Below are 24,394 nucleotides of genomic sequence, written 5' to 3' on the forward strand. Positions count from 1 at the left end.
GGGTTACTAAGCGCAGGGCCGCGCTTAGTAACCCGATATTTACCCTGGTTACCATCGTAAAAGTAAAAAAAACAAACAGTACATACTCACCTTCGCGTCCCCCGGCGTCTGCTTCCTGCACTGACTGAGCGCCGGCCGTGAAGTGAAAGCACAGCACAGCGGTGACGTCACTGCTCTGCTGTTAGGGCCGGCGCTCACAGTCAGTGCAGGAAGCGGACGCCGGGGGACGCGAAGGCAAGTATGTACTGTTTGTTTTTTTACATTTTACACTGGTAACCAGGGTAAACATCGGGTTACTAAGCGCGGCCCTGCGCTTAGCAACCCGATGGTTACCCGGGGACCTCGGCATCGTTGGTCGCTGGAGAGCGGTCTGTGTGACAGCTCCCCAGCGACCACACAGCGACTTACCAACGATCACGGCCAGGTCGTATCGCTGGTCGTGATCGTTGGTAAATCGTTATGTGAGACGGTACCCTAAAGGAGGGGTTAGAGGGCATCAGATAAAGGGGATCCTCTAATGGATGGCAGATGTAATCCCATCCCCAACTTGCCTAAGAATGAGGAAAGTGACAGATTTATGACCAGTGAAGAGAACTTGTCACCTCTAGCATCAGCTTTGAACAAAAAGTAGCAATCAAATTACTTCATTACGTAAAATCTTCTTTTTATGGATTCTGAATGGCATAGATATGAAAGTCATATTTTCGTCGTCGTGGCCAATGTAACGCATTGTCCGAAGGCACTGGACAGTGACCTTAACACCTTAGGGTATCAGGTGGATGATGCTATCCATGCCATGTTTCCTGTCTATGTAAAGGTAAATTCGTGATCGGAAACATGACAGTAATATCTCTTGCGTGGGACCTCCGGAGGTGACTATATTGTGGAATATCTTATGGTTTGCTGAAGACCATCTCTGTTGTGAGTCACCAGAACGGAGGCCTGTGGGCATAACTTGTGTTTAATAAAAGCAAATGCAAAGTCAGTCCTAGGAGATGCAGTTTACTGTACTGTAGTTCTATCTGTTGCCCCCCCCCCCCCCAAAAAAAAAAATGCTCCCCATCATAAAAGCCAAGCCAACCCTGCAACATTAGGTTTAGTACATTTCTTCTGATTATCCTTTTTATTTTATGAAATTGTAGATACCGTATTGCTTTGTCCATTTTGTAATATATAGTATATTTCTATAACCCTGCCTACTGTGGAGATACGGGAAGTCAGCGGGTGCCCTGGTCCGCTAGCCAAAACCACATGGACCAGGGATCATCCCACCGAATGTCCGCTCTCCTTTCCCCATAGGCATAACACTACTTGCAACACAGGGTGAGGGTAACACAATGTGGCAATACTTCATTGAACCACAAAACAGGTAGATAACGCATGGAACAGTCCCAGCATAATTCCCCAAGATGGTGCAAATTAGAGTCTCGCCCTTCCGCTGACTCGCAGGGATAAGAGCAGCTGTTACTTCATAGATTCCAGGGTTGACTACCCCAACCTGTGGCACGCACACACAGAGGAGGTAACGACAAGCATAGGAAGATGACAGTCCATTGAGGTACAAGACCAGTGGATCGGAGGGTCACAGCTTGGAATCTCCATGGAGCCAGCTGACTGGTGGGTCACATTCCTGGCTTTCACAAACTGATCCATGGGGCTCAGGTGACCGGTGGGTCCAAATCCAGACTATTCCAAAAGTATCCATAGTTCAGCGATGGTCAATGGAGCAGATCTGTATTCTTTCAGCTGGGGCAGTGGTCCCCTAAGCTGGCATCCTGTAGAATGACACATCTGTGTCACTCATGATGGAGCCATGATGTCTTGGCTGCTGTCCAGTAGAGTCTCTGGTTCTTGGTTGTCTGGATATATATCTGTATATGAAGGTATCTGTTACAGAGGTGAATATATGCAGTGGGGGAAATAATTATTTGATCCATTGCTGATTTTGTAAGTTTGCCCACTGACAAAGACATGAACCTGTCTATAATTTTAAGGATAGGTTCATTTTAACATTGTGATTTTCTGGATTTTATTTTTTATATTCTATCCCTCATTGTATAAATTTGCATTTTGCAGTGAGAAATAGTATTTCATCCCTCTGACAAATAAGACTTAATACTTGGTGGTAAAACCCTCGTTGGCAAGCTCAGCAGTCAGACGTTTTTGTACACTGCGTGCAGAATTATTAGGCAAGTTGTATTTTAGGGGATTATTTTTATTATTGATCAACAACTATGTTCTCAATCAACCCAAAAGACTCATAAATATCAAAGCTTAATATTTTTGGAAGTTGGAGTGGGTTTTTTTAGATTTGGCTATCTTATTACTATTACTGTGCAGAATTATTAGGCAACTTAATAAAAACCACATATATTCCCATCTCACTTGTTTATTTTCACCAGTTAAACCAATATAACTGCACAAAATTTAGAAATAAACATTTCTGACATGCAAAAACAAAACTCCAAAAAATCAGTGCCCAATATAGCCCCCTTTCTTTCTGATGACACTCGGCAGCCTCCATCCATAGATTCTGTCAGTTGCTTGATCTGTTTACGACCAACATTGCGTGCAGCAGCCACCACAGCCTCCAGACACTGTTCCGAGAGGTGGACTGTTTTACTTCCCTGTAGATCTCACATTTTATGAGGGCCACAGGTTCTCTATGGGGTTCAGATCAGGTGAACAAGGGGGCCATGTCATTATTTTTCTTCTTTGATACCTTTAGGCTACTTTCACATATCAGGCTTTTTGTTTCAGGCACAATCCGGTAATTTTTGAAAAAAAACGGATCCGTTTTTGTTTTTTTTACGGCGGTTCCGTTTTTTTCCCATAGAGTTGTATTCGCAGCGGATTGTGCCTGATGGCCAGTCGTTTCATCCGTTTTTTTCTGGATCCGTCCAAATAGTCGTTTCTGCACAGTGACGGAATCGGCCAAAACCACATGAAACGGAGGTGTGAAACACTGAATCCGGCGGCCTGATCCGGTTTTCAAAGCATTTGCCATACAAATCATGCAGATTTTCTGTTCTGGGGTGTCTCTTTCTCTTTCTCTTTCTCTCTCGTCCCCGGAATCAGGAAGGCAAAAATGCGCATTAAAGAAAGCCGGAACCAGCTAAAAAACGGATCCGTCGCATCAGTTTTTCACAATTTACGTTGGATCCATTTTTTTTTACAAATTTGCTGGATTCTGCCTGAAACCAAAAAACTGATGTGTGAAAGTAGCCTTACTGGCCAGCCACACTGTGGAGTAGTTGGAGGCATGTGATGGAGCATTGTCCTGCATGAAAATCATGCTTTTCTTGAACGATACTGACTTCTTCCTGTACCACTGCTTGAAGAAGTTGTCTTCCAGAAACTGGCAGTAGGTCTGGGAGTTGAGCTTCACTCCATCCTCAACCCGAAAAGGTCCCACAAGTTCATCTTTGATGATCCCAGCCCATACCAGTCCCCCACCTCCACCTTGCTGGCGTTTGAGTCGGAGTGGAGCTCTCTGCCCTTTACTGATCCAGCCTCTGGCTCATCCATCTGGCCCATCAAGAACCACTCTCATTTCATCAGTCCATAAAACCTTTGAAAAGTCAGTCTTAAGATATTTCTTGGCCCAGTGTTGACGTTTTATCTTATGTTTCTTGTTCACAGGTGGTCGTTTTCCAGCCTTCCTTACCTTGGCCATGTCCCTGAGTATTGCACACTTTGTGCTTTTTGTTACTCCAATAACGTTGCAGCTCTGAAATATGGCAAAACTGGTGGCAAATGGCATCTTGGCAGCTTCACGCTTGATTTTCCTCAATTCATGGGCAGTTATTTTGTGCCTTTTTTGCCCAACACGCTTCTTGCGACCCTGTTGGCTATTTGCCATGAAACGCTTGATTGTTCGGTGATCGCGCTTCAAAAGTTTGGCAATTTCAAGACTGCTGCATCCCTCTGCAAGACATCTCACAATTGTGGACTTGTCAGAGCCCGTCAGATCTCTCTTCTGACCCATTTTTGCCAAAGGAAAGGAAGCTGCCTAATAATTATGCACACCTTATATAGGGTTTTGATGTAATTAGAGAACACCCCTCCTCATTACAGAGATGCGCATCACCTGATTTACTTAATTGGTAGTTGGCCCTCAAGCCTGAACAGCTTGGAGTAGGACGACATGTATAAAAAAAAAGATCAAAATAAAAAAGATAAAAAAAGTATCATGTCGCTTGGCAACTCGGAGCTTCAGCTCCCTCCATAAGTTTTTTCTATGGGATTAAGGTCTGGAGACTGGCTAGACCACTCCATGACCTTAATGTGCTTCTTTTTGAGCCACTCCTTTGTTGCCTTGGCTGTATGTTTTGGGTCATTGCTTTGCTGGAAGTACCAGCCACGACCTATTTTTAATGTCCTGGCGGAGGGAAGAAGGTTGTCACTCAGGATTTTGGGGTACATGGCTCCATCCATTCTCCCACTGATGAGGTGAAGTAGTTCTGTGCCCGTAGCAGAGAAACACCCCCAAAACATAATGTTTCCACCTCCATGCTTGACAGTGGGCACGGTGTTCTTTGAGTCATAGGAAGCTTTTTTCCATCATACATGACGGCACCAGGAGAGAGGGGATCTGCCCTTCAAGGACAGGAAACCTTCAAGATAAAGGGACGGCTCCTCTCTACTCATCAGTTGATGACCCTTAGGGCTTGTTTCCATTTGCGAGAAACACGTCCGTGTCTCGCATGTGGAAACCAAGCTCTGGCGCCGGCACTCCAGAGCGGAGCGTGCGGCTCCATGTGTTGCTATGCGGCCACGCGCTCCGCTCCCAAGTGCCGGCACCAGAGCTTGGTTTCCACATGCGAGACACGGACGTGTTTCTTGCAAATGGAAACAAGCCCTTATATTCCCACCCTGTTGATCACATCATTAGTTGGGTGCATTATTAGCGTTATACACTCCCTTGGGTGTTGGTAATTATAAAGGATGTATTATTTATGTGTACACTAATCTGCGGAGTTCCTCTCGTGCTCTGTAAAACAACTGGTGCGGAGAGAGGAGCCGCCCCTTTATCTTGAAGGTTTCCTGTCCTTGAAGGGTGGATCCCCTCTCTCGCGGTGCCGTCATGTCTCATGAAAAAACACATTACCAGGTAAGTAAATTAGCTCTTTGGCATTAACTCAACTCGCTGTGTTTTGGAGGAAGAGAAACACGGGTAGTGTTTCTCTTCCTCCAAACACAGCGAGTTGAGTTAATGCCAAAGAGCTAATTTCTTGTCTCATCTGACCCCAGCACCTTCTCCCACTCACTCACAGAATCATCCAGGGGTTCATTGGTAAACTTGAGACGGGCCTGCACATGTGCCTTCTTGAGCAGGGGGACCTTGCGGGCTCTGCAAGATTTAAAACCTTTACGGCGTAATGTGTTACCAATGGTTTTCTTGGTGACTGTGGTCCCAGCTGCCTTGAGTGTCATTAAAAAGTTCACCCTTGTAGTTTTGGGTTGATCTCTCACCTTACTTATGATCAAGGATACCCCACGAGGTGAGATTTTGCATGGTACCCCAGATCGATGTCGAATGACATACATTTTGTATTTTTTCCATTTTCTTTCTATTGCACCAACAGTTGTTTCCTTCTCACCTAGCGTGTTACTTATGGCTTTGTAGCCCATTCCAGCTTTGTGCTAAAGGTGACTATGTAAGACAGCTGTCTTTAATGCAGGTAACGAGTTGATTAGGAGCGTCTAACTGGTCTGTAGGAGCCAGAACTCTTAATGGTTGGTAGGTGATCAAATACTTATTTCTCACAGCAAAATGCAAATAAATTGATATAATTTATATAATGTGATTTTCTGGATTTTATTTTTGATATTCTATCTCTCAATGTTAAAATTAACCAACTCTTAAAATTATAGACTGCTCATGTCATTGTGAGTGGGCAAACTTACAAAATCAGCAAGGGATCAAATACTTATTTCCCACACTGTATCCTCTTTTTTTATAGTTTACCTCTGGATGGTGTCTTGAAGGACAGTTGTTAAGGGAATGACTGGTGGCAAGATCAACTCGCATAACTTGATTATTTAATCTATTTGCATAGTTTTTATTCCTCTGTTTTGCAAGTCAGCAAGCTAGCTGACCTGGACAATGTGCAATCAACATATCAGCAAACATCTTTGTTTAATTATACAAGTCAATAAGAAAAAATATGAATGGCACTGAGAAAACCACTCTTAGTACTCACTGTTAAAGGATGAATAAACTCTGAATCACGGACACCTTCCAGAAACCTTCACCTTGCTGGAGGTGCTTGCTGTGAAAAAAGTGCATGAAAGTCCAAAGAAGCAAGAAAAACAGCAGCAGCACTCCAAATATTGGTGAAAAAACAACCTTAGTCCTTTATTGCATTATAAAAATCATGGACAAGGTATTGCGGGTAAACAGGACTGTTTCATTTGCCTGCATATTCTGCACTTGTTTACCCGCAATACCTTGTCCATGATTTTTATAATGCAATAAAGGACTAAGGTTGTTTTTTCACCAATATTTGGAGTGCTGCTGCTGTTTTTCTTGCTTTTTTGATCTTTGTTTAATTATCCTGCTTATATAGTCATCCAGGATAACCGCACAATATGTTGCATCAAATGTCAACTCTCAAGTTAATATTGCATGCTTATACGAACATAAGTCTGTGTTTTCTTGACTAACCAGAAAGAAAGGCATAAATGCAAAAGTCAACAAATAAGTTTATTCATCCTGGCTTACTGAAAGTGGACGTCTAGTTAATTATGATAAAATGCTGTGTCGTCACACCTACTTTTTTTCCGGATTAAATATATAACATTTTTAATAGCTTCGGTCCTTTTGCTCCATAAACCAAACCCATACGCTACTTATAACAGGATACCACTCCATGGATTCAGTGAAGAAAGAATCCGGCACTCATCCAGTTGCAGAAAAATTATATTTATTGGCAAAGCAATCCAAAAACAGTGACATTTCAATTGAAAGGACCTTTTTCAGACTTTAAGGATATAATAAACAAACAAATTTCCATCTTACAAATCCAAGTATGTTCCTACATGTTGTTTTTTTCCTTTTATACAATGTGGTCTCAACTATTATTATGTACATACTGTGAGGGGAATCATTTACGAGGGGCAGTATTGTGTCCCCCAGCATGCGTCTAGAGACTTGTTAAACCTGCTGGAGTTCATTGCGATTACAGCAAAACATCTGTGATTATAAGGCTTAGTTAAAGTAAGTATGGTTGTGGTCGAAGTAGTTTACCAAGTCAGATTTTAGGAAAACCCGATATGGGCTTTTAATTTTGGAGGGATTTGCAGGTTTGGTAGTGGGGCAAATCCTTCCCTCCACTTCGGGTTTTGGGAGTGTCTCCACAATTCCCATTTAAACTCTTAGTTTTGTCTTGTGTGTCAGTTTTTGTTTTGCAAGCTGCAGAGCAGGAGACTCTGTGCAACCCAGGCCTGTGTGAAGTTAACACAGAGCCAGGGACTTCATAGCTGGTGACGCACCCAAGAGATACAGTGGGGCAGGCAACACGTTTTGACGTGTTCTGTTTTGAGGGCCTGGCTGTGAACTGGAGGATGTCACTTACCTGTTTTTATGAGTTTTTGAAATAAAGACCCTTTGTGTTGAGCTTTCTGGAGTCCCTGCCTATTTGTCCCATTTTGTGAACACCGTTGCACTACATATGGTGGAGAATGCAGGCAGTGTGAACTGAAGCATACCCAAAGCAAGCTGCATGTCGGTAATTAAGCCAGGAAAGATATATATCTTGGTACCGTGTTAGCCACTAGATAGAAAAATATTTAGAATTGAGAGTTTTCACTGGTTGATACCTTTTAATGGCTAACTGAAAAGATGGTAACAAATTGCAAGCTTTTGAGACTACTCAGGTCTCTTCATCAGGCATAGACATAGGTAATTAAGCCAGTGACACTACATCCCAGGTTGGCCAATAAAATGGAGGAGCTGATAAAGCAGTTGGTCATCAGTCAGTGGTAACCCTAGGAGTTGTACCAGTGGCACCAGACAAACAACCTGTTAATGCAGCAGATTTCGGCCCTGCGAAAGACGCTTTCACCATTGTCCCCCAACCCGCTCTGAGTTCAGTCAGCATTGAGGAAGTTGAATCCGGAGGATGACGTGGAAGCCTTTCTCACCATCTTTGAATGCACAGAGGAGCTCGGAAGCCTGCCTACTTCCCAGTGGGCTCAAGTGGTGGCCACATTCCTGATGGGAGACACTCAGAAAGCCTACTTTGACCTTAGTCGGGAGGATGCCCAGAACTATGGGAAACTGAAAGGATTGATCCTTGCCCGACTGGGGGTTAACATGTATGTGCAGGCACAACGGGTGTTTCAGAGTCCTTTGTGGAGGCCCGACCCACCAGGTCTCATGCATATGACTTGCTGCAGCTAGTAAGAAAAATTGCTCCAGCCTGAGACCTTGACTCCTTCCAAGATGGTATAGAGCAGGGGTGGGCAATTTTGCCATGGGGCCGCATGAGAAATTGGGATGGTTTTAGAGGGCCGGACTAATATAATTACCGTATTTTTCGGACTATAAGACGCACCGGACCATAAGGCGCACCCCAAATTTGGGGTGAAAATTGCAGAAAAAAAGATTTTTTATAAGATGGGGGTCCGTCTTATTGTCCGAATTTACAGTATCTTACCTGAGGGCTGGCGGTGGCAGAGCAGGGTCACAGGAGCCATGGTGTCGGCAGAGGTGGGGTGATGTGGTGTGGCGTGCACCTGAGCAGGGTCCCTTCCTGCTTAGGTGGGCGATGCCACGGCCTGGTGTCCTTGGGGGGTTTGCAGCAGTGGTGTGGCGACGGCAGAGATGCAGTATGGCGTGCGCAGGGTCCCTTCCACCGGTGAGGTGACGCAGCGGCCCGGAATGCAATGTGACAGCAGAGCCGGGTTGAATATCGGTGGCGGTAGCCATCTTCCCGAGGCCGCGCGTGCGCAGTTGGAGTGCTCTGCTTCACGGGGCTTCAGGAAAATGGCCGCGGGAGGCTGCGCGTGCGCAGATGGAGATCGCGGCGGCCATTTTCCTGAAACCGAGATCTAAATCTGCAAACTCGGCTTCAGGAAAATGGCCTCAGCGATCTCCATCTGCGCACGTGCAGCCTCCAGTGGCCATTTTCCTGAAGCCCTGTGAAGCACAGCACTCCATCTGCGCACGCGCGGCCTCGGGAAGATGGCCGCCGCCACCGATAAACCGGTGATCAACCCGGCTCTGCTGCTCACTTTGCACGTGACGTACAGAGCTCAGCCTCTTGTGACTGGTGGCATAATGCTGCCTCCAGTCACAAGAATGATTGACACAGCTGGGAGCTAATGGCTCCTGATGCTGTGTCAATCACATCCTGACGCTGGAGGAACTGTAGTTCCGACAGCGTGTGGATGAGCTTGGGGCCTTCACTCCAGCCGCCAGCGGTCCTCCTCAGAAGTGTCTGGCGGCTGGCCGAGCGGTGCCGGGGGCGGCTGTCAGAAGTGACAGCTAGCTGGCGGGCCGTTTAAAATCATCAGGCGGGCCGTATACGGCCCGCGGGCCGCATCTTGCCCAGGTCTGGTATAGAGGGTGGTGGTCGACCGGCTTGTGAGAGCTCTGCCAGCAGCTATATAGCGTTGGGTGGGGCAAGGGGATCTGGGCACCCTAGACCAGGTGGTTAGCCTGACCAAGCAGTATACGGTGATTTCATATGGGATTTAGCCCCACTACGGTTATCACGCCGGTCGCCGCCAGCCCATGAGCCTGGTAAAAGGACACGACGCTCTGATGGGGTCAGTCAGAACCGAGCTCCTACTGAGGGGGTACCCCGGAGTGAGGGTTGCAGGAGACCAGTTTCCCCTAAACCGGTTTTGTGGACTAGCGGTGTCACAGCTATTAGGTTTTGGTGGTGCCAAGGGCCAGGACTTGTGGCTGCCAACTGCTCCCTGACAGCTGAACCCTTGAACTGTGGGTTTACTGTCACCCAGGCCGTCTTCATCGCAGATGCCTTTGCCCCAGCGAGTGATCCCCATCTGTGCCAGGTGTGTCTCAACAGACACCAGGCCTAGGCTATCCTGGACTCAGGAAGCCTAGTGACACTTGGATCATTGATATTTTGGGTTAGAACCCACAGGGAAAAAAAGTTAGTGTCATATGAATTCATGCTGAACTCCGCTAGTGTCAGACAGCGGAGGTTACATCTTTTTGCTCCATGCAGAGAGGTTAAACGTGGTGGGAGTGGTGAAGACCCTTCCTTCCAGGGCTATTCGGGGAAGAGATTTGCTCCTTTTCTGGTCCCTTGTGGGAGAATAAAATTGTGAAGACACAGCATTGTATCTTAATTAACCAGATGACTATTTTTAGAAAGCTATATAGAATAGACTGTTATCTATATGTTGTTGTTGTTTTTATTTTAAGTGTTTCTGTGTGGTTGTTTGGTAAGCCTGTAATATTGACTTGTAAGTTCGCATTTAATGGCATATTGTGCTCTTATCGTTGATATCTAGTGATGTTTACTGATATGCAAATTAGACATTGCCTAGGCCAGATAGTTTGTTGATTATTAAAACAGAGGAGGAAAATCTATGCAAATAGATTACATAATCAAACAAGGCAACTTGGTCGTCACTATTCTTCCCCTTATCTGTGATGCTGGACTGAAGAACACTTGTTAAACATAAATAGAGGTGATATGCCTGTGAGACAGAGAGACAGCCAAAGATTCAGTCAGGACGTCCAAACGACGAGAGGCAGGACTGCAGCCAATACATCATGGCTCCATCACAAGGGACAAAGATTCGTTATTCTACAGGATGCCGGCTTAAGGGACTTCGGCCCCAACCGGAAGACTACAGAGCTACTCCATTGGCCTTCGCTGAACTATGGATGCGTTTGGAGAAAGCCAGTATTTGGACCCACCGGTCGCCCAGAGAAGTCAGGTTGTGATCCTCTGGTGAACTGGCCATGTACCTGAATGGACTGTCATCTTCCTATGCTTGTAGTTACCGCCTCTCTGTGTGCGTTCTGCAGGTTGGGCACTCAACCCTGGAAGATGAAGCCAGGTTGTGACCCTCGGGTCAACTGGCCTTGTATCTGAATGGACTGTCAACTTCCTAAGCTTGTCGTTACCTCCTCTCTGTGTGCGTGCCACAGGTGGGATAGTCGACCCTGAAAGCTCTGAAGTAACAGCTGCTATTATCTTGGCACGTCAGCGGAAGGGTGAGACTCTGTAATGTGCACCATCCTGAGGTATGTTGCTGGGACTGTTCTACGTGTTATCTGCCTAAATTAACCCTCCCAGGGTAAATATTTTTGTGGGCACGGAGCCTGAAGATCCTGAGACAGATTCCTGTCGTAGGGGTCACCTACATAGGGAAAGAGCGTGAACCCGACAGTTTCTCCTAGAGGTGTTGGCAGGACAGGGCGAGGAGACCATGACCATTCCAGAGCTGGAAGTGCCATGAGGTACTTTTGGGACAGCCCAGCTCCAGGATCCCACTCTAACCCAGAAAAGGGTGATGGAGGTAAATGGGGTGGCTCAGCAACCGGGTGAGGAAGCAGTTTTTCTACCCATGGAGGTCAACTAGGAGTTACTTTATAGAGTTGAAAAAATCCGGGACGCAATAGTGGAACAGTTGGTAGTACCCCAATTCTACAATCAGGCAGTGTTCGAAATAGCTCACACACGCATGCTGGGTGGGCACTTGGGGGTTATAAAAATACAATAAGTATTTTACAACAGTTCTTTTGGACTGGGATTTATGCCAAGGTGCAGAGGTTTTGGGAGATGTGTCAAGTGACCATACCCACCACAAACTTCCATTAGTACCGCTACCTATTATGGAGATACCTTTTGAGAAGATTGCTATGATCTGGTAGGGACAATAGTAAAATCCGAATGTCAGGAAATATGAAGAATTTCTTATTGTCCCAATTACACATACAGAGCTTGCAGCTGCAGTTTCCTCTGCCTGCATGTGCCTGTGTGCGATTTCACTCCCCCCTCAGGCTATGTGCACATGTATTCTGGAGGACTGCCGATTTTTCCACAGCGGATTTGGATAAACCGCAGTGCTAAACCGCTGCGGTTTTTCCTGCGGATTTATCGCGGTTTCTACTGCGGATTCCACTGCGGGTTTTCACCTGCACATTTCTATTGGAGCAGGTGGAAACCCGCAGCGGAATCCGCACAAAGAATTGACATGCTGCGGAATGTAAACCGCTGCGTTTCCGCGCGTTTTTTTCCGCAGCATGTGCACTGCGGATTTCGTTTCCCATAGGTTTACATTGTACTGTAAACTCATGGGAAACTGCTGCGTATCCGCAGCTGCAGAAACGCTGCGGACCCGCAGCACAATCCGCTGCGTGTGCACATAGCCTTACTCTCCCCTGCTATACAACTGTAATGTGAGACCAGCGTGCCAGCAGCCTTCACTGAGTAGTTTATGGCCCTAAACTGAAAGTACAAAGTAGAAGTACATGGGAAAAAAACCATGGTTTCTTTGTCCTTGCAAATGTAAATATCGATTAACGATTAATGATCAAAGTGGGACAAATACAGCTTTGGCATGTGCCTTGGTAGAACTACCAGCCAGTGAGTTTTCTAGGTTCCAGAACCAACGCAATCACGGAAATGGATTACTGCTTAGCCTGGGCTCATATCCACATCATGTTTGGGCTCAAATTTACGCCCAGCTCACGCCCGGAAGAATAGTAGTTCCGTGGTCGCTATACGGGGTGCCATCCCCGAGCTACGACAGTTAGAAGCTTTCAGTATGCTTCAGTCCCTCTGAGAAAAGAGGAGTGCATTTCATAACTCAGCCCACTCAGTGATGTCCTGACCAGAGGGTATATCTTAACCCTGCTAAGTTATGAGTCAGCTTTTGCCCAGGAAGCTAACTGAGAGACACCTCTGCGATGCACTGGGACATATGCTCCTCTCCCCAGCCGCATGGTCAGCCATGATATGAAAGAACTGTAAGTCTATTTTCTTCCATTAATCCCTTTTTCTTTCGGAATCGTCTATATACATAATTGTCTCGTTTTAACATATCTTTTATACTTTTGTATACACTGCCTACCTTTTTGGAGTAAAATATATAAAATTACTAGCTTCGTTTCTCCTTGCTCTAGAATGTACTGTCACGTTCTCTGAAGTAATTACGCTACTAATTGGATTGGCTCCTGACCCCTTTATTAATTCAGGAATAGGAGCTGGTGGCAGCAGAATTGTCCTGAGCCGTTGGGAAAACCTGGTAGCGACGGACGGCGTTGATAATTATTGTTCCCGCCTGAGTGGGAGTAGTTATATCGCTCTCGCTGCAGTGTGCCCAATAGCCAGTACATAGTAAGGCAGCCTTTCTGGCGACTAATTATCCTAGGTGCCGTACCCTGTCTGACCTGAGGGTAAGGGGGGCGCTTGAGAGCTGTAAGTTCCAAACCGGAACTGGGAAGTGGGATATAGATAAATCCCCTTCAGAAAAGAACCAGGGCAACCAAACAACCCCGGTTCATGACATATTAGTGACAGGTGGGGATGATAAGAATGGCCCCCCTGGGAATCGTGACACCGCCCATGGCCACCAACATATATTAGTGGTGGTAGATTATGCTACTTGTTACCCGGAGGCAATTCTTCGTTACACCTCGGCTAAACTTATCGACTGAGAGCTGTTTGCCATGTTCTGTAGCATTGTGCCACCTAGGGAGATCCTTACTGATCAGGGGACCTCTTATGTACAAGGTGACAAAGTTTCTTCAAGCTTCTTCAAATAAAACAATTGCGCACGTCGGTGTACCACCCACAGACTGAATGACTGGTCAAATGGTTTAACAAAACCATTAAAACAATGCTGAAAAAAAGTGGTTTCCAAGGATGGAAGGGATTGGGACATGTTGTTGCCCTATTTAATATTTGCCTTCTGCGAGGTACCGCAGACTTCCATGGAATTCTCACCCTTTGAGCTATTGTATGGCAGCTATCCTAGGGGCCTGCTGGATGTAGCCAAAGACTTGCGAGCAGGAGCCTACTTCGCCTAAGTTTATAATAGAGCACGTGGTAAGTATGTAGGACCAGATCGCGGCAGTCATGCCTATAGTGAAAGAACATCTAATGGATGCTCAGGCAGCACAGTCGAGCATATAACAAGCCACGGTCAGGTCCTTTAAAGAAGGGGACTGTGTATTAGTCTTAGTGCTCACTGCAGAAAGTAAGCTTATGGGCCAAGTGGCAAGGGCCGTATGAAGGCCTGGAAAGGGGTGCGGAGGTGAATTACTGAGTATACCAGCCTGGGAAAAGAAAACCACACAGAAGGATTGGGAGTGTATGATTACAGATGCGACTCCGGTCATATTATCTGGGGACCCTTCGACACCAGCCCGAAAGGAGCCTGAGAGAGAGGTAAAGATAAGCGACTCTCCAAACAGCAGCGACGGGAAGCTCAGAAATTAGTGCAAGAGAATACGGATGTCTTCTTGGAACTACCCGGCCCGTACTTCTGTGATCCAACATGATATTGTCACCGAGCCTCAGGTAAGGGTACGAATGGAACTCGTGTACCAGAAGCCCAGAGGCAAGCCATCATGGGTGAGGCAAGACAAATGTGGGCTAGCCCCTTTGTACTGTTTCCGAAGCCGGACGGATCATTCAATTTTCAGAAGTCGTTACAAAACCGTAATGAAGTGTCAAAGTTCGACCTTTACCCAATCCCCAGGGTGGACAAGCTGATCGAGCGACTGGGGCAGACCCAGTACTTTACCATGCTCAACCTGAACAAGAGTTACTGGCAGGTGTCTCTTACAGAGTTGGCAAAAGAAAAGACCACCTTTATAACACCGGAGCGTCTTTATAACTGTTGTCTTGCCTTTTGATTTACCAGGGACTCCAGCCACATTCCAAAGGCTGATGGACATAGTGTTAGAGCCCCATCAGAATTACACGTCAGCATACTTAGATCATATCATCACCTTTAGTACTGACTGGCATACCCAGTGGCATTATCCCAGGTACAAGCAGTAGTGAATTCGCTCAGTGCTGCGGGCTTGACAGCAAATTTTAAAAAAGTACAAAAGGTCTTGAGGAAGCCCAATACTTAAGGTACCATCACACTAAGCGACTTTGCAGCAAGAACGACAGCGATCCGTGACGTTGCAGCGTCCTGGATAGCAATCTCATTGTGTTTGACACGCAGCAGCGATCTGGATCCCGCTGTGATTTTCCTGGTCGGAGCTAGAAGTCCAGAACTTTATTTTGTCGCTGATCACCCGCTGTCATCGCTGCATCGGTGTGTGACACCGATCCAGCGATGTGTTCACTTGTAACCAGGGTAAATATCGGGTTACTAAGCGCAGGGCCGCACTTAGTAACCCGATATTTACCCTGGTTACCATTGTAAAAGTAAAAAAAAAACACTACATTTTCACCTTCTGATGTCTGTCACGTTCCCCGCCGGCGGCTTCCCTGCACTGAATGTGTCGGCGCCGGCCGTAAAGCAGAGCACAGCGGTGACGTCACTGCTGCTGCCGGCGCTGACACATTCAGTCAGTGCAGGAAGCTCTCGGCACGGCAGCAGCGCGTAACCCTGTGGACGCCGGGGGACGTGACAGACATCAGAAGGTGAGTATGTAGTGTTTGTTTTTTTTCACTTTTACAATGGTAACCAGGGTAAATATCGGGTTACTAAGCGCGGCCCTGCACTTAGTAACCCGATGTTTACCCTGGTTACCCGGGTGCTGCAGGGGGACTTTGGCATCGTTGAAGACAGTTTCAGTCGTTCCCCTGATCGTTGGTCGCTGGAGAGAGCTGTCTGTGTGACAGCTCCCCAGCGACCACACAACGACTTACCAACGATCGCATCGCTGGTCGTGATCGTTGGTAAGTCGTTTAGTGTAACGGTACCTTTAGAGTACGTGATCGGCCGTGGGGTTTATCAAACCCCAAATAAATAAGATCGAGGCCATTCAAAACTGGCCACGGCCTGTTACAATTAAATAGGTAAGAGTATTCCTCATCATCATTGGGTATTACCGGTGGTTCATACCTAATTTTGCTGGGAGATCATCGCCACTGATCGATCTCTTAAAGGGAAAGAAATCTGTCATGGCTAGGTGGAAGCTCCCGGCAGAGGAAGCGTTTCAATCTATGAAGTTAGCGTTCTGCAGACAGCCTGTCCTCACCAGCCCCCAATTTCAAAAAAGGCTTCCTCATACAAACAGGTGCCTCGGAGGTAGGCCTAGGAGCTGTTCTGTCACAGGAGATGAATGGAGGAGAACATCTGAGTAGGAAACGAACCCCGGCTGAAAAAAATTGTATTGTAGTGGAGAAGGAGTGCTTGGCCATTAAGTGGGCCTTGAAGTCCCTACGTTATTTGTTTGGTGACAGACCATTCACCCTGGGTCTGGATGAGATATGCCAAGCAGAGAAAAGCTCGAGTCATCAGATGGTTCCTGTCACTACCAAATTTTAGCTTCATGGTACAATATCGAGTGGGGAAGGCGCAAGGAAATGCGGATGCCCTGTCACGGGCACCCTGTATGGTGACGTGTTCAACCCCACTAGTTTGGACAGAGTTGGGGGATATGTGAGGCAGTGAGGTGAATTGTATACAAGAGCCGGTACGTGACCAACACTATGTATATGGAGACATCTTAAACCTGCTGCAATGAGATTAAAACAAAACATCTGTGATTACAAGGCAGAGTAAAAGTAAGTGTGGATTTGGTTAAAGTAGTTGACCAAGTCAGATTTTAGGAAAACCCGACCCGGGGTTTTATTTTTGGATGGATTTGCAGGTTTGGTAGTGGGGCGAATCCCTCCACTCCGGGTTTTGGGAGTGTCTCCATGAACTTGGTTTTTGGTTTTTTTTGCTTTATTTGAGGTCTGAAAAGCACTGTTTTTATTTTGACCATTTATCATTTTCAGAAAATAAATTCAAAATTTATTGCTTGGAATTTTCGGAGACCTGTTGTCAGTAGTTTATAGAATAATAAAAGAACAGTTTACATTCTACTCAAAAATATACCTATAAAGAGAAAAATCAGACAAACTGAACATTTTGCAGTGGTCTCCTATAAAGAGAAAAATCAGACAAACTGAACATTTTGCAGTGGTCTCAATTTTTGCCAGAGCTGTATGTATGTGTATACAGTATGTATGTTTGTATAAAAATATATATATATATATATATATATATATATATATATATATAAATAAATATATATTTATATAATGTGCGTGTGTGTGTATATATTATATATTCCATGCGTTGGAATCGGAGGCGTATACACCATACGCCCACTCTGAGCTCCCTAATATCCGGCCTATTAGTGGAAGCAGCCGTGGCCTCGTCCATCAATCGTCAGCCAATTGCGTAATTGTCTTGACATATTGGAGTGTTGTTCCTTGACACATTGGTGTTCTCCTTGACACATTGGTACTAGCCGGGAGATCTGCATTATTTCCTTTGTTGGTTCCTTGACAAATTGATGGCAGCGGTGACATCTGCCTGATCTCTCGGCTGTTGTTCTTGACAGTGATCCCTGGGATCTGGGGTGAGTTATCTGTGGGACTTCTGTGATTGATGTGATCTTTTGTGCTCGATTCATGGCTGTGGCTACAGTGATCAGGTTGACTCAGGTGATTGGTGTGGTCAGCCTAGTTCATGTCATTTGGGAGCTTCCTGTGATCGTTGCAGTTCCAGTAATCAACCTGGCTCCAGTGATTCTGTGATTGGTGTGGTTCCAGTGATTAGCCTGGTTCTTGTGATTTGGTGTGATCAATGTCGCTCCTGTGATTGGTGTGATCAGCCTGGTTCATGTAATCATTGTGATTGGTGTGATCGTTGTGGTTCCTGTGATTTGGTGTGATCGTTGTGATTCCTGTGATTTGGTGTGATCGTTGTGATTCCTGTGATTTGGTGTGATCGTTGTGGTTCCTGTGATTGATGTGATTGTTGTGATTCCTGTGATTTGGTGTGATCATTGTGGTTCCTGTGATTGGTGTGATCGTTGTGGTTCCTGTGATTTGGTGTGATTGTTGTGATTCCTGTGATTTGGTGTGATCATTGTGGTTCCTGTGATTGGTGTGATCGTTGTGGTTCCTGTGATTTGGTGTGATTGTTGTGATTCCTGTGATTTGGTGTGATCATTGTGGTTCCTGTGATTGGTGTGATCATTGTGGTTCCTGTGATTGGTGTGATCGTTGTGGTTCCTGTGATTTGGTGTGATTGTTGTGATTCCTGTGATTTGGTGTGATCATTGTGGTTCCTGTGATTGGTGTGATCGTTGTGGTTCCTGTGATTTGGTGTGATTGTTGTGATTCCTGTGATTTGGTGTGATCGTTGTGGTTCCTGTGATTGGTGTGATCGTTGTGATTCCTGTGATTTGGTGTGATTGTTGTGATTCCTGTGATTTGGTGTGATCGTTGTGGTTCCTGTGATTCATGTGATTGTTGTGATTCCTGTGATTTGGTGTGATCATTGTGGTTCCTGTGATTTGGTGTGATCATTGTGGTTCCTGTGATTGGTGTGATCGTTGTGGTTCCTGTGATTGGTGTGATCGTTGTGGTTCCTGTGATTGGTGTGATCGTTGTGGTTCCTGTAATTTGGTGTGATTGTTGCGGTTCCTGTGATTGATGTGATCGTTGTGATTGGTGTGATCGTTGTGGTTCCTGTGATTGGTGTGATCGTTGTGGTTCCTGTGATTTGGTGTGATCGTTGTGGTTCCTGTGATTGGTGTGATCGTTGTGATTCCTCTGATTGTTGTGGTTCCTGTGATTGGTGAGTGAGCTGAGTTACAGGACATGTGCCAGGAGTGGGGTGAGATGCTGGACTCGTGGAAGGAGTGAGCAGAGCTGTTGCAGAATGAATTATGTTGTCATTTATCAATAATCCTTGTCTCCACTATTACAACGCCAGAGGTCCCCTGTTATGAGATCGTTGTAGGGGGTCATTCACACATCTGTCTTCTGCTCAGCTGGCTTCACACTTGCGTTTGGCTGGTCTGCGTATGGCTGCGTACATCTTCCCTTAAGCTCCGTCTACTTCCGCATGCGTCCTGCGTACCGATCTTTAACATTGGGTATGCAGGGACATGCGTTGGATGCGGCGTTTTGACATGCAAGAAAATGCAACATGTTGAGTTCGGCGGATACATCAAAACGTCGCATGTGGATGCATCCACATACAACACATGTCCCTGCGTACCCAATGTTAAAGATAGGTACGCAGGACGCATGAGGAAGTAGGCGGGGCTTAACGGAGGACGTACGCAGACCAGCCAAACGCAAGTGTGAACCCGGCCTAATGTGTATATGTGCATGGGATAACGCTTGCCTGCCTTCCTTTATACCCACACTTGGCTTTGGCTGTGAATTTTGCTATCCTGTCCATCTTTCTGTTCTTTACTGATCTGATTTTTTTCTCTCTCTCTTTTGGCCTTCTAGTTTCAATGTCTTCCTTCTTTCCAAAAATGATGGACACGTGGGGCACCATGCTACTCTTCTCCTGCTTCCTTCAGGCTGGCTTAGTATTTGGAACTCTCCGTTCCTTTGGGATATTTTTTCCGGAATTTGTGGAATATTTTGGCTCCCCAGCTGGAAGTGTCTCATGGGTGACATCTTGTGCAGTTGCAGTTCAACAACTGATGAGTAAGTATAAACTGACTGTGAAATATGAGGTGTTGATTGAGAGCCCCACTATAGACTGGTGGATGGTCTGCCCTAGTGGCAGTAAAATAGTTTGGATGCCTATAATCAGCTGGTGATATGACCTCTTTGTGATCTCCTCGGACAAGTATGCAGATGAGCTGTCCTTTATCGTCACTTGTAGGTGGTGCTATACATGAATTCTGGCAGGAACCAGTTTGCAGGATTGATCCCACACATGACCTTGGTCTGACTGGTGCTGTTCTCTTGTCCGCAGGTCCCCTGGGCTGTGCACTCGCCCTTCGGTTTGGATCTCGCCCTGTAGTCATCTTGGGAGGTTTCCTCTCATCTCTTGGCTTGTTTTTAGCCTCCTTATCCACTGAACTCTACCAACTTTACCTGAGCATCGGAGGCGTCTCGGGTAACCAGCCCAATGTGAATGTTGACTTGTGGGGTGCCCAACATGACGGGAGGGTGGGCAGGCTGCTAAAATGTGATTAGGGCAGGGAATAACATTGTATCTCTTTCTGCAGGGCTTGGATGGGCGCTCATCTTCTCTCCATCGATGGCTGCTGTGACTTGCTACTTTTCACGTAGGCGGTCTCTTGCTACTGGATTTGTGCTGACTGGTGTTGGGGTCTTCTCGTTTGCCCTGACACCTCTCCTACAGTACCTTGTGGAAGAATATTCCTGGTGTGGGGCTATGCTTTTGCTGTCTGGAGTGGCTCTTCATTCTGTGCCATGTGGTGCTCTTCTCCAGACCTCCAGTGACACCCCTCCTGACCGGTCCTTCCTCTGGGGATGGGAACTTCTTTGTAATCTGGTTTTCCTTCGCTACTGCCTAGCTGTAACCCTGATCAATGCTGCTTATTTTGTGCCTTTTGCTCATTTGGTTGCTCATATGCGGACAAAAGGCATTGGAGATCGCCCGGCTGCTTTTTTAATGTCTCTTGCTGGCATAGCAGATGTTGGTGGTCGTCTGTTTGCTGGTTGGTTGTCTGATCTTAGCCCAAAACATACACTACACCTGCTGAGCCTGTGGACAGGGCTGTCCGGTGTGATCCTTGGACTGCTCCCCCTGGCAAGTAGCGATGTAGAGATGGGTGCTGCTGCCACTGCATTTGGCTTCTGTGCCGGGGCGCTGACTCCTGGCGTGTTCTCTGCCCTCCCGTGGGTTGTAGGGGCACAGAGGGTTCTTCCTGCTCTTGGATTGCTCCAGATGCTTGAGAGTGTGGGAGGACTCCTTGGACCTCCTATATCAGGTGAGTCACTACGATTTGTACTTGTGCCCCAATAGTATAGTGACAACCAGCACAAAAGTAATAATTAGAGTAAGAGCAAGCAGTTGTCAGACCACCATGAAGAAGGTGGCACCAGTAGTGCAAGTAGAGCTGAGCCAACCGAGGACCTGTCAGCAGGAGCCAGGTGCTGAAGAAAAGACTTGGCTGTAATGCAGATTACATTTCTTTCCTGAAGCAATCTGTGATCTTGTTCTTCAGTAATCACCCTTGAAGTCATATACTAAGGATGCGCAGGGGGCTGGATGCTGCACTTGGTCTTCTCCAGCCAGCCTGCAGATTTGCCTGCCTTGGTCTTTGACTTACAAATCACTGATTTTTAGTAAAGAAAATCTCAAACCTTTATTCAAAATTTATTAAAATTTCATATTTCATGTGAAAAATAGAGAGCAACGCGTTAGACGGTGGTCTTTAAGTAACAACAGATTTCACAAAATCTATATACAGTGTTGGAATCAATAAATGTGGCTGTACAGATCACATGATGCCAGAGTATGCAATAAAACAAAAAAGTGTATAACCAAGGAACATAAAAGCAATAAACATCTCGCCGAAAGAAAAAAATACAAAATTACTAATTAAACCTAATTTCTTTACACCTGCTAAGGCCTTTGGGGTGGCAGGTGCCCCGGTTCTATATCCAGAATGCTTCATGGGGTCAGAGGCATCTCCTGATATCAGGGACACTCCTCACCTCGAGGTGGAGATGTCGCGAGACGCCCCTAACCGTGATTTGTTCTTTACTAGTGATGAGCGAGTTTGCTCATTACTTGAGATTTCCGAGCATGTTACATGAAAAGTATAATGTTACAGGGTAGATACACTAGATTCCTTGATGGGGCGTTGATCCAGAGAACTAGTCTGACTGCCGTATGTGGAGTCAGGAAGGAATTTTTTTCCCCAATGTGGAGATTACTCTTTGCCACATGGTTTTTTTTGCCTTCCTCTGGATCAACATGTTAGGGCATGTTAGGTTAGGCTATGGGTTGAACTACTAGATGGACTTAAAGTCTTCCTTCAGCCTTAATAACTATGTTTATGCTCAGGTGATCTCCGAGTATTTCGGCATGCTCCGAGGTCTAGTTTGTGTTGCCGCAGCTGCATGATTTGCAGGGATTGTCTGTTAGGGAATCCCCACATGTATTCAGGCTGTCTAGCAGCAGCAAATCATGCAGCTTCGGTGACACAAACTAAATTTCCGAGCAGGCCCAAGATACTTGGAGACCACCCGAACATGCTCCGAAAACTCTAGTAACGAGCACACTTGCTCATCACTATTCTTTACCCCTCAATGATTTTCGGTGTCTAAACTTCAATTAACAGGTATTACTCATGTGTTTGCAGGAGTTGCAAATGGAAAACATCCTAAGGGAGCCATCCATTAACCAAGCTTTGATTTTTTTTTTTTTTTTCCTGCCAACCCAGGGCTGATTGTATGGATTTTTTCCAAGAAATGGTCGAGAGAGAATTGGAGAGGTTGGATGTAGCAACTAGGTGTGCTAGAAGACATACTAACCTTACATAGTTACATTTGTCTGCATTGCAGGAATTGAAGAATATGGCCGTTATTTACATGTCAGACAAAGGCGGTGTCGTAGTAGTCACAGGTATCTATTACCTATTGATTACAAATAATGGCTATGTTGGAGGACACCACTCCATACAAGAGATTGTCCAGAAATCCCACCACCAATTTCAAAAGGACACAAATAATATCTCATTAAGGATTCTCTCTCTGGGTTCTTACCAAAACGCAAATAGATTATCTTAACGTGGAACCTCCTGTTCTCCCTATATTACATGCCCTTCATAATGGGTAAAAAGCTGTTGACCCGCCCTCAATGAGACCCAATGTATCGGGCATAGGGTCCATCACTGACCACCATAACGAATGACTCCAACTGTTATCTCAAAAAGCCCCAGGTTTTCTAGAAGATTCCAGACGTGTCTTGGATCAAGTTGCTGTCAAAATATGGTCAGATAATGTCACCTGCTTAAGTTGTGATGTTGTCTCACGATCTACTTCAATACCCCAAGACATTGTGGTCAATGCGCTCGAATTTCATCTTACAGTACAGTGATTTGTGATCTATTTTTCTTGTCACATTTTCTCACAATTGTGTCTACAATGCAGGGGAGTGTGAAGTATTCTCCTTCATTCTGGCAATGTCATTTCTGGGAAGAAAGGTCTCTCTAATAATAATCCATTGGTTCCGGAATTTGTCCAGTATCTCAGTAATAATCATTGTAATGTAACTTTCACATCAATTTCTCATTTTTCCAGATCTCATTTTTAAACCTTAAACTAGAAGGCAAATCCTCATGCCAGTTTCACCTCCATTATTCTAAAACCAATGTCCGGTAGCCGCATTCTTCATGTCCAGAGAGGTCATCCTCTCTAGTAAGAACTTGCACACAAAGGAATTGGAATCATCATAACAAATTATTCCATGAATTAGATAATTCTTGTGATAAACCATGAAAACGGGCGGCTGGTCCTGGATTGTGGAAAGGGCCCCCAACATTGTACTGCATAAGATCCTGCAGATCTTTGTATTCTCTAACGACAAGGATAAATCCGATAACCTGGTGAAACCTGTACTGTCCTTACGACTTAGTACTTGATGTAACCAAATAAAATCCATCATTTTAGACTTTTCCCGATATTAGCAAAAAAGGGTCCAAACTCCTAGGACAGAAATCACACGGTGAACACCACCAATTTTATAGTAGGAAAGGGGGGATTGTGAATATAAATGAACCTAAATTATAAGATAAAATATCACATTTTAAATGCAATTACCATTCATCATAGAGATGTATATTGGATCAGAGTGTGTGGCTGGTTATTTTATAAGCACCGCTGAGATCCACTAGATCCCAAGTGAACTCAGAGATATAGGGAATTAATGTGAAATGGAGTCCCAGCCACCGACCCGAGAATTAGGGGCTGGATTCCAATTTCACTATTAGGCACTGAAATATTGTAACGCTATGATGTTGACAACACCATTATTATTACACTGTCACACCATGTATCTTATTCCCCATAATTATTAGGCTGGTTAATTCCAAAAACGCTTATAGCATAGGGAGCCCTTGTGTTATTATATCAGGTGAACATTAACCTGTAGATATAATAACTGGCAATGTAGGTAATGAGTATTGATTAAACTGATCCATCTCTCCCTCGGAGAGCAGGTTTACCAGGCGGCTGTGCTCATTCATCCAGCCGCGGCAGCTCGTAGCAGCCTAACAGGCACAGCCGTGAAGCCCTAAGGCCGACGATCCCCGCAGTAAATCCCGAGAGGTTGAACCGGGGATCACCGCCACCATTTCATCCTATTAGAACCTACTTGAATAACTCTACAGTTTACTCAATATTCATTACCTACATTGCCTGTTATATGTACAGGTTAATGTTCACCTGATAGAATAACACAAGGGCTCCCTATCCTAGAAGCGTTTTTG

The 24,394-nt window shown here is 45.6% G+C and overlaps 1 protein-coding gene across 4 annotated transcripts in view; it reads left to right on the plus strand.

The window, feature by feature from the left end:
• Nucleotides 1-24,394, plus strand: part of LOC143774122 (monocarboxylate transporter 13-like) — a 79,015-nt gene that overhangs the window by 49,516 nt on the left and 5,105 nt on the right. For 3 of the 4 annotated variants that reach the window (XM_077261427.1, XM_077261428.1, XM_077261425.1), the window contains exons 2-4: nt 19,425-19,628; nt 19,903-20,046; nt 20,159-20,887. In XM_077261427.1, coding sequence (XP_077117542.1) covers nt 19,430-19,628; nt 19,903-20,046; nt 20,159-20,887 — 1,072 coding nt within the window. In that variant the 5' untranslated portion in view covers nt 19,425-19,429. Of the gene's footprint in view, nt 1-17,306; nt 17,534-19,424; nt 19,629-19,902; nt 20,047-20,158; nt 20,888-24,394 lie in introns of those variants that run through there. The other variant, XM_077261426.1, reaches the window with a different exon arrangement.

The sequence above is a fragment of the Ranitomeya variabilis genome, chromosome 5 (assembly GCF_051348905.1).
Source record: "Ranitomeya variabilis isolate aRanVar5 chromosome 5, aRanVar5.hap1, whole genome shotgun sequence".
NCBI classification, from domain to species: Eukaryota; Metazoa; Chordata; class Amphibia; order Anura; family Dendrobatidae; genus Ranitomeya; species Ranitomeya variabilis.